At 40.2% G+C, this 10,222-nt stretch overlaps 2 protein-coding genes across 8 annotated transcripts; one reads left to right on the top strand and one right to left on the bottom strand.

Moving 5' to 3' along the window:
- Nucleotides 1-1,696: 1,696 nt before the first annotated feature.
- Nucleotides 1,697-5,044, top strand: LOC143004144 (uncharacterized). 3 transcript variants are annotated; one of them, XM_076155049.1, is made up of 5 exons: nt 1,697-1,869; nt 2,501-2,603; nt 3,053-3,791; nt 4,022-4,240; nt 4,673-5,044. In XM_076155049.1, exons 2-5 carry the CDS (start codon nt 2,504-2,506, stop codon nt 4,878-4,880), a joined length of 1,266 nt encoding a protein of 421 aa, XP_076011164.1. In that variant the 5' UTR covers nt 1,697-1,869; nt 2,501-2,503; the 3' UTR covers nt 4,881-5,044. The 3 variants fall into 3 exon arrangements, 2 of the variants coding, with proteins under 2 accessions (XP_076011164.1, XP_076011165.1); XM_076155050.1 differs by having other exon boundaries at nt 1,700-1,869; nt 3,053-3,464; nt 4,673-5,042; XR_012963941.1 differs by lacking the exon at nt 3,053-3,791 and having other exon boundaries at nt 1,729-1,869; nt 4,673-4,867.
- Nucleotides 5,045-5,085: 41 nt separating this feature from the next.
- Nucleotides 5,086-9,453, bottom strand: LOC143004143 (G2/M phase-specific E3 ubiquitin-protein ligase-like). Of its 5 annotated transcripts, XM_076155047.1 has the most exons (13): nt 9,085-9,295; nt 8,544-8,667; nt 8,283-8,407; nt 7,864-8,173; nt 7,664-7,743; nt 7,364-7,411; nt 7,075-7,142; nt 6,902-6,994; nt 6,485-6,795; nt 6,198-6,376; nt 5,868-6,040; nt 5,529-5,743; nt 5,089-5,421 (listed from the first exon to the last, which is right to left on the bottom strand). In XM_076155047.1, the coding sequence occupies exons 2-13, from the start codon at nt 8,659-8,661 to the stop codon at nt 5,186-5,188; spliced, it is 1,956 nt and encodes a 651-aa protein (XP_076011162.1). In that variant the 5' UTR covers nt 8,662-8,667; nt 9,085-9,295; the 3' UTR covers nt 5,089-5,185. The 5 variants fall into 5 exon arrangements, with proteins under 5 accessions (XP_076011163.1, XP_076011162.1, XP_076011161.1 ...); XM_076155046.1 differs by having other exon boundaries at nt 5,089-5,418; nt 6,198-6,795; nt 9,085-9,299; XM_076155044.1 differs by having other exon boundaries at nt 6,198-6,795; nt 9,085-9,297.
- Between the last annotated feature and the right edge of the window lie 769 nt (nt 9,454-10,222).

Here is a 10,222-nt window from a genome sequence, read left to right on the forward strand (position 1 = left end):
CATTTTACATTTGTGTTATTATACTATTTGGGGCATGAGCAGCATGGGGGAGGAAGGAGGGTGAAGGGAGGCTGTGGGTCAGGGGTGATGTGTGAGGGTGACATGGGTGAAACTGGGAGTCACATTTGCATCTGTAGCTGTGTTTTTGTTCAATCTCTTCTAAACTAAACTCTTGTTTGTGCATGTGGGGTTTTCCAGGTCTAAACTTTAGAAATCTTTCCATCGTGACCTGCAGTGTAGCCACGGCGTGTTTGTGCACTGATGTTACTAACAGAGTCCACTGAAGAGGATTGTGTCTCTGATCTCACATTTATTTCCATGTTGACTCTTTGTGAAGTGCAGGATTTATGTTAGGAACTTCCTGAGAACAGATTCCTGAGAATGAATCAGTCACATCCGTTTATGAGATACATGAGCTCATGTCAGCGTCGCTCTCAGCTATCGGGTGAATGGACGACCGTCTGAGCTGCTAATGAACCGTCACATCGCATCAAGATCTGTAATGATTTTAATCTAAAGGGACAAGTATGACATTAAAATGATGATTTGTTCTACATGTGCAGCAGGTACAGAGTGTTTGCATAGTGACATGACTGCATCTTTTTAGCAGGCACGCATGAGGTCACCTTTGGAAATGAAGGATCATCTCATGACCTGGAGCTTTGTATTAACTCAAAGAACAGCTGACACGTGTAGGAACACGAGCCAACACACATATTCTTCATTTTACACTCTGTGTTTTACACTGCACCTTGACTTTTTTTCCTCTCTTTACGAGTTTCAAGTCGTATCACAAACCTTTGCAGCCCGGATCAGCGTCAATTTACACTCAGAAATGATTGACATTTGGGAGATTTGAATTTTTTTAGGTTAAATACTATGATCAACAGTTTGTAATCTCCCCAAAAAACAACAGCACATCATACTTATCATATTCTTATTGCCTCTATTGTGATACAGTAAATATGCATTGCAGCAGCCGAGGATCAGTCTGCCTCTGCTGCAAACAGAGATGAAGTGATGTAATGAGTGCATGGCTTGAAGGCAGCGACGTGCACACACACATTCACACACACACACACACACACACACACACACACACACACACACACACACACACACACACACACACACTTTACGGGACAGAGATGTAAATCCTGAACCCTGACTTGAGTGTTCCTCGCCCAGATGATTTATACGGTAGAGGAGAGTTCACCTGCAACATAAATCTGCCACAAAAGACTTTGATTATGTTTTTCTTTGTCTAATTGGAATCATTAAAAGCAGAGGTTCGCTTTTTGCCTTAAGAACCCGAAGCAGTTGCTAACTCTCCTCTCAGGTTTCACTCAGTGGGCCTGGGCTGTTAGCAGTGTTATAATCACTGATAATTAGTGTTGGATGAGGGTTAAATTCTTTCCTAACAGATAAGGTTCATCCCCTGAGGAGTCTGGTTTCATAACCTGCTGTGTTTTTTTGTATTTTGGGTGTAGAACCTACGGTGGCCGAGAACCGCCACCGCTGCAAATAAAAGAAGCGCTACAAAAATAAAAAAAGCTGGTGTGCAAAAATTAAAATCTGGTGCAAAAATAAAAAAGGCGATGCATATAAAAGAAAGTCTGCAAAAAAGAAACGCTACTGCAAATAAAAGAAAGTCTGCAAAAAAAAAAACGTCGGTGCAAAAATAAAAACGTCGGTGCAAAAATAAAAACGGTGATGCAAATAAAAAAGCCACAACGGAAGTGGGTTACCGGGGACTGTTTTTGCCGATGCACCTGTGTGAGTAGAAGACGACGCCGACGCACCTGTGTGAAGAGAAGAGGACGACGACGACGAAGAAGAAGAAGCTACAATAGGAAAACGAACTAGAAAGTAAGTGAACATGATAGTGTTTAATGTCGCTACGTGTACTTTTTAATGTGTTATTTGGTTAGGCCAGGTAACCCCAGGTTTGAAGTTGAACTGGAGAATGCCGGTGTATTGTTAGCTTCGGCTAACACGGGGAGACCACTAACGAGTCCGGCCAGATGTCAGTTTGACATCATAGCTGGAGTTTGAGTTATTGGATGACATCATTTTGTTAGCGTGATGACATCACGAGTCCGGCCAGATGTCAGTTTGACATCATAGCTGGAGTTTGAGTTATTGGATGACATCGTTTTGTTAGCGTGATGCCATCACACTCATTTAAGTAGCTTCAGATTCAAACAGCTTCAGCAGCATTGGAGACACACTTTCTGGACCGACATCTGACTGTGACTCTGTGAGTGAGCTCGTCTTGTGGTGACCATCTACAGTGAAGACAGGTTATTACTGTCGTTGTTGTTGTTGTTTGTATCATTAATAATCATGCTAACAATAATCTAAGGCGTGGGTAACAAAAGTTATGTGGATGAATGAAGTTTAAGCTGTGTGGGGTGGCCAGGGACCTTTGAGAAAGTACCATGACCATAATGTCATATTGAATCCTAAACGTGACTGTTTTTGCTTTGTCATTTACCAGGTCATGTTTTGTCCATTCTGTGGGGTGAACCTTCCATCCGTCCTGGTATATTGTGGCTCATGCTGTAGAAATGTCAGGTTCCTAAGGAGTCTTCAAGATGAAGGTAAATTTCTTTCTGACAGTTAATGAGGTTCTTAAACATGATGGATTGCAATGTTTTTTCAGAGAATATACTGTCTGTTAGTCATGAATATACCACTTCTTATGGTGAAATCCATAACGGAGGCATGTGGAATACAATGAATTTGAAGACATGAAAAATTAAGAAAGTGTCTTAGTCTAGTAGGCTACTGATCCCTGTAAAAAATCCTATGCAACAATTTTGAGTGTTTTGCACTGTGCTACTTTTATATAAAGACATTTTCAATTAATTAATTTTAACAAGTACATTGAATAGCTTGATTCCTCAATAACTCTAATCACTAACTACCATGTCACCCACACATGATAATCTAAACAATCTCATTTATTCACCTCTGTAAAAATTGAAAATGTTTATTATGCAGTTCATCATTTGGCCTCTAATATAGTGTTCTCCGTCCTACCCCTCAGGTCCTGAAGCTAGTACTCCAGTGGATGAACTTATCCAAAAATATTTCACAGAGGGCCATAGTTATGAAATAATAGTGGACTTACTGAAAACCAAACACAACATATCAGTCAGTTTTCGCAATCTACAAAGAAGACTAAAACATGCAAGCCTGACCAGAAGGATCAACTACACTCCAATTGCTACTGTGCAGGCAGCTATTTCCGAGGAGCTAAAAGGATCAGGCCAGCTTTTAGGGTATAGAGCGATGTGGCAGATTCTGAAACAGAAACACTCTCTTGTCGTCAGACGAGACGATGTGATGCGCCTAATGGCAGAGCTGGATCCATGTGGAACAGAGAATCGCTGCAGACGTAGATTTGTTCGAAGGGCATATCATTCAATGGGACCAAACGAAACCTGGCACGTTGATGGGTATGATAAATTAAAACCTTTTGGAATTGCCATAAGTGGCTGCATTGATGGCTTCTCCAGAAAAATTATGTGGCTGAATTGTGGAAAGACCAACAACGACCCTTCAGTAATTGCTCAAAACTACATCAACTGTGTAGTTGAGCATGGAGTTTTTCCAAAGCGGCTCCGCACAGATTGCGGCACTGAAAATGGAATAATGGCCGCCATTCAATGTACCATGAGATCAGAGCATACAGACGAGTTTGCAGGAGCTAAAAGCCACATGTATGGCACTTCAACATCCAACCAGCGGATTGAAAGCTGGTGGTCCTACTTCCGGAAACAAAGGTTTCTGTCACTTTTAATTTATTTATGTTTTACTTGACCCTGGATTATTGTATTTGCTGTATGCATTTATATTATTTCTCAGGTCCTATGTACATTGCTGTGCTTTTTAAAGGAAAGGGTATATTGTAGTGAAATCTCCAAAAGGCATGAGTCAGTAGTAAGTAGACTTGTACATTAATCTTAACCTCTTGAAGAATGATGACCTGGATGAATTTGTGTTTTCTATCTAGGAGCCAATTTTGGATGGATCTGTTCAGTGACTTGAGGGAGAGGCATCTCTTCAATGGCAGCCCTGCACACACAAAGTTGGTACGACACTGCTTCCTGCGAGTCCTGCAGAAAGAGCTGGATGAATACAAGCTGTACTGGAATACTCACACCATTCGTCCTGTTCACCAATCCCGGTGCCCATCTGGTAAACCAGAGGCAATGTATTACGTACCTCAAAGGTGAGTATCAAAGAGTTTCCCTGATAGTATTTTGGATTAAGTTAATAATTTACTAATAATTATACTAATAACGGGTCTATGGGGGGGGATTTCACCTCCTGGAGTCACCTTATTTATTATTTATTTTGTTATTAATTACGTCAACTGAAATAATGTGGTGCTCTAAAATTTGTGCTCTTGAATGCGCTTAAATATTTTGTAACATTTTGATTATAAAATTTAAGATTCACAATAAAGTTTTCCCTCATGTGCAGTGCTTTCTCTAATATTTGATACTTAGTTTAACCTAAGATCATTGCTTGTCTTTGGGTCTCTGCATCCTTGTCCTGTAAGTAACTCTGGAGATAATTGGAATGACCATGAAAGTAAAACTTAACAGGAAACTTAATGATGTGTTGCTCAGTGTGAACACTTTTCTGTACTTGCTCCTAGATTTGATGGGAGCAATTGTGGTTTCCCAGCATCTGCCCAAACCCTGAACCACATCACCAGCATCATGCCAGTGCCCGCAACTCCTGCTGGGGATGAGCATGAAACTCTCTTTGGAGAACTGCAACGACAGAGTGGTGTAAGAGCTCCTTTGCAGTGGGAATCAGCTGTAGAGAACTACATCACCCTGAAAAACATGTCTGGTCTGTAAAAATTTTAGGGACATATTTGTGTTGTGACAACACCAAAACAAACTTCTTTTTATGTGTTGTATTTGCTGTATGTCATTTTCCTCTCTCCCCTGTCATTTTGCAGACGCTTTTGTCCAAAGGAACGTACAAACGTCTGTAATAAAGTTGTCTATGCCTGAAAAAAAATCTTTGAAAAAAAAAGAACAGTCTGTAGTTTTTTTTTGTTTTTTTTTATAGAAACAAGCACATATTGTAACAAATCTGCATTAAAACTACAGTAGTGAGTGAGTGGCAACATTAACTTTTACCACAAAAAAGTTCAAACTTAAAAGCACCCAAAGCCGGGGGAATTCTTGATACCAAAATCCATGTTGGCTTTGAAGGCGCCATAAGTGTCCAATAGAGGAAGCTTTAACATGTTGCCACAGGTATTTGCCATTGGGAATCTTGACGAAGATATGAATTGCAGGCATGGCAGAGGACTCAGACCAGCTGGAGGCACACATGGCACACCTGCAGCGAACATCAACACCTCCTCCAAGGTCACGGAGCTCGCATCTTCTAAAAGTAGAGAGCATTGAAATCAATTGACAGTAAATACTATCTACATCAACACTGGAACTTTCCATAATTTGTGTGTATAAAATCAGATGAGCAAATTGAGTAACCTTCACAATCAAGAAGATAGTCAGCCCAGTAAGTGATAGCTTTCTCTTCCTGAGCCCTCCTGTTGCTTCCCTGTTGACTTAGTTCAGGCTGGAACAGATTTTCCATCTCTGCAGCAGATAGCCTCACATCGGCATGACAGAGAGCAGGGGTCAGGACCGTCGGATGCTGCTGCAGAGCTGTCAGAAACTGCAGACTTTCAAGTCCAGCCTTGAATCTAAAATACAATAAAATATGCATGTGAAGTTACATGTGTATCATGTAGAAGCTAGTAAATGGGACAACAGCAACACATTTTTTCATAATTATTTAAGTGACAACAATGAAATACGAAAATCCACCTCTCAATTGCAGAGCTGTTCCTGTGGATGATGTACCACTTCAGGTACTCCTCTACAATCTTCTCTTTTTCCTCACATGACCTGACATGCCTGAAGCACCCAGCAGTCTGCAACATGGCGCTGTTCTGTACCATCAAGTCCTGAAGGATTCCCAATGAGGGTGCATTCTGAATCTAAAAGAAGATATAATAGAGTACTACACATTTCAAATATGACTAAGTAATTATAAAAAATGGTAAAGGATAATTTGAAAGAATGGTTTAAGTGGGCAAAACTGTCCCATTACTCTTATTCTAGAATTTCACACCCTTCTATCAAGTGTACTCATACCTCTTGTAGGACTTTCCCTATCTCCTCATCTGTAATGTCTTCTACAGATGCCTTGAAACTGGTCTGCCCTGAGATGTAGCTGACAAGATCCTGTGACAGAAAATTGGGACCTGGTCCACCATGTACGATGGACACAGCAATCATCTTCCCTGCTAAATAATACTCATCCTCTACGATAGCTGTCCAAGGAAATTCAGAGTAAAGAAATATTAAATCAGTTTCCATATTTAAAAACACTGCATGGCTGAAATATGTTTTTTTCTGTAAGACATTATACAAAACAAAACCTGTTGAATTGTAGACCAGGTAGCGGCTCTCTACAGGTCCATCAAATATGGGCCGTTTGTTCAGCTCTTTCATCAGAAGTGAGAGGAATTCTCTCTTGGGGCCACCTGTATCAAGACCTTCCTCAAGTCTCCCTTCATTGTCAGAGAATTTTACGAGGATGTCTTTATTTTCTGAGAATGTTGCCCTTTTAAATCCTCTGACTGCTCCATTCCAGATGTCTGAGCGACAGATGTTAAATCTGCTGACAGCTTGATGGTCAATCTTGATTGCTAGGTCTGCAGTTATCTCAGAAATCGATGGCTTGTCCACCCTGTCATCAGATAAATCATGACCATGTTACATGGTACACGATAGCAGACATCTTTGACCAGGAAAAATAACAACCACAGTTGAAGTTAGCGTAACTTTTTTCTTACCCTGTATCATCTGGAATGTCATGACTGCACTCAACACTATCCGAGTCATCCTCATTCTCTATTACAATGGGCGCATACAGCTGAGTATATTTGCTGAGAAATTGACACACAAATTTACATTGTTGGTGTTTTCATAATTGAATAATTGAATTATAGAAAGGAAAGTATAATACCTATAGCACGTAGTTTCCATCACACCTCCTGATGTTCCTGGGCCCTCTTGTGAGTCAGAAAGTAAGACCTGAATCACAAAAGGGATAGGACAGGTAAGTTGAAGTATTTTAAGTCATGGCTATCAGAGGGCTGATTTAGAAAGAAAATACTATTCTAATGTACACAAACATGGATCTCTAGGTCAGAGTGTGACACATTATTTTAAGTAGTTTAAGCCTTGATTGTGTGACAATATTTTCAGACAAGGCTAAGTGTGAACGATAGACTATGTTTTGGAGCTACAATTACCAGAGCTGCTGAATCAGTGCTTGACTCTCCATCTGCAGGTTCCCATATCTGGAAGTAAAAAACAATATATCAGTGAGCACTTGATTGACAGAACTAGAGCTGAACAAATTTGAACATAAATATTGAAGTTTGTAAAATATGTGTAGGCCAGGACACTGCAACATTTACCGTAATTTAAAATGCTATTTTGGCACGTTTCATCAGAAAAATATGGCTTCTATGTAAAATCTAGAAACATTTTCATTTTCAGACAGAACTAACAATATAATCAATGTAAGACACAACAAATGTGGCACTCACCAATGTATCAGCTGCACTGAATTCTGCAGAGCTTGGACTCATGATGATCACCTCTGAATCCGACGAAGTGGTTTCCTGAGCTGTGAAATACAAGAACAGGTATAAGAGGATTTTAGACTACTCAGAACAACAACTTTTCTTGACAAACAAATCATTTTAAAAAGCTCTTCTTGGTTGGCAATTCTTTCACAATTACTTACAAGACGTAGAGAAATCTTCAGCTGTACAAATGTACAGTGTGATGCGTTGGTAGGCCTTTCCAAATGCCTCCTTGTACGCTTTAAGTGTGAAAGGTACTTCTGTTCCTGGTACATAACTTATCTTTGTACCGTCAGGGTAGAGAAGTACATAGGGACCACCATGTAAATTTCTGTGGAATGCCTTCAGTTTTTGCTCAGCAGCTCTTTGCAATTCATCAGCATCCAACTCTGGTCGCACCAAGAGGGGAAGTACTGACCCTCTAACAGTCTTCAGTCCTCCATCTTTCAGCCGCATAAGGCCTACTGAAATCTACAGAGAAACATTGAAATGGCGACTATTAACTAGATCAGTGACACTATAAATACATGACAGAATGGACTGTCAGCAAATTATTAGTCTATCTCAGCAAAAAGGTTACCTTCACAACCGTCAGGTTGTCTTTTGATGGAGCTTTTTTCTTTTTAAAACATGCTCGTCTCTCCTTCTCTTTTAGACTCCGAAAAGTCTGAAATGACTCCAGTACACTTCTTACAGGAGCCTCTGCTTCAAATAAGAGTCAAATCAATCATCAATAAGAAATAACAGAGAGACATACAGTGTTCTCACTCATACTCATTACGTTTATAGAGTGTAAATTACCTAAGCCTGATTAAAAAGAAAAGAATGAAAGAAGCATTACCCCCACTTGTGCCAGGTGTGTCATCATCAACATCACACAGGAATTTGATGCCCTTGCCACATGAACAGCAAAATACTGGTTTCGGAGGCTGCTGGTGTCCACAAAAAGGACAATACATTATGATCTGCAAAAAACAAACAAAAAAAACAAGTATCATTAGGTTGCTTTGGACTTAAATTGCATGAACATTTTAGCCGTCAGTTCAATACCTCAATCTGACATTATGGTCATGGTACTTTCACAAAAGTCCCTGGCCACCTCACACAGCTTAAACTTCACATTCATCCAAATAACTACTGTTACCCACGCCTTAGATTATTGTTAGCATGATTATTAATGATACAAACAACAACAACAACGATAGTAATAAGCTGTAGCCGTCAGTTGTTTCCACTCTCGTTAGTGGTCTCCCCGTGTTAGCCGAAGCTAACAATAAACCGGCATTCTCCAGTTCAACTTCAAACCTGGGGCTACCTGGCCAAACCAAATAACACATTAAAAAGTACACGTAGCGACATTAAACACTATCATGTTCACTTACTTTCTAGTTCGTTTTCCTATTGTAGCTTCTTCTTCTTCGTCGTCGTCGTCCTCTTCTCTTCACACAGGTGCGTCGGCGTCGTCTTCTACTCACACAGGTGCATCGGCAAAAACAGTCCCCGGTAACCCACTTCCGTTGTGGCTTTTTTATTTGCATCACCGTTTTTATTTTTGCACCGACGTTTTTATTTTTGCACCGACGTTTTTTTTTTTGCAGACTTTCTTTTATTTGCAGTAGCGTTTCTTTTTTGCAGACTTTCTTTTATATGCATCGCCTTTTTTATTTTTGCACCAGATTTTAATTTTTGCACACCAGCTTTTTTTATTTTTGTAGCGCTTCTTTTATTTGCAGCGGTGGCGGTTCTCGGCCACCGTAAGAACCAGATCCAAGATTCCAATTATTAAATGTTTCTTAAGATCTTCAATTTGTTCGTTACTTTCTTCCAACCCAATCCAACAATAAACAGGGTAACTGGAAATGGAACACAAACTATTGCCTCAAACTGTGTTTTTCATAGTGCATGTGGAGGTGTGTGAGCAGCAGCTACACCGCTCACATTACTCACATTAGTTCCCATCAGCCTGGCAAGCAGATCACAAGGCTGCTGATGACAGGAGAGGCCACAGGTTACACAAACTGCGCTAGAGACGCTGATGTTCAATGCTGGAAGAAATAAGAGAACGCCTTTAAAAGTAACAAGACACTGGAGCAACAATGCATGACGAGTAAAAACTCCTGCACTTAGAATTGATTTAATTTGACAAAATGCTGCTAAGGACGTGAATGAACCTGAAATAATTACCTCTAACTTCATGGATAGATGGATATGATATGAATTTGGACGTTTGACAGCTCAGCAATGTGTAAACAAGCTTTGTAAGACTTGCCAAAAGATCAATATTTGACTGTGAGTTGATGAAATGGTGTAACAGTGTAGAAGCCTTTTCCAAAGAAACACGTGAACATACTGGGTTTCATATGGAAAAAGACAAATCTGAGTGAGACGAGCCGGCGGGCTGTGTTGTATTTATAGGAGGTTTAGGATGATTTGTGACGATACCGTTCACTTTGACCCAGGCTGAGCTTATCGTGCATCAGAAATCCCCCGAGACAGAAAACTGGACCTGCTACTTTTTCC

Source organism: Genypterus blacodes, unplaced genomic scaffold (genome assembly GCF_046128005.1).
Source record: "Genypterus blacodes isolate CSIRO-AG114 ecotype Tasmania unplaced genomic scaffold, CSIRO-AGI_Gbla_v1 ptg000064l_1, whole genome shotgun sequence".
Classification (NCBI taxonomy): Eukaryota; Metazoa; Chordata; class Actinopteri; order Ophidiiformes; family Ophidiidae; genus Genypterus; species Genypterus blacodes.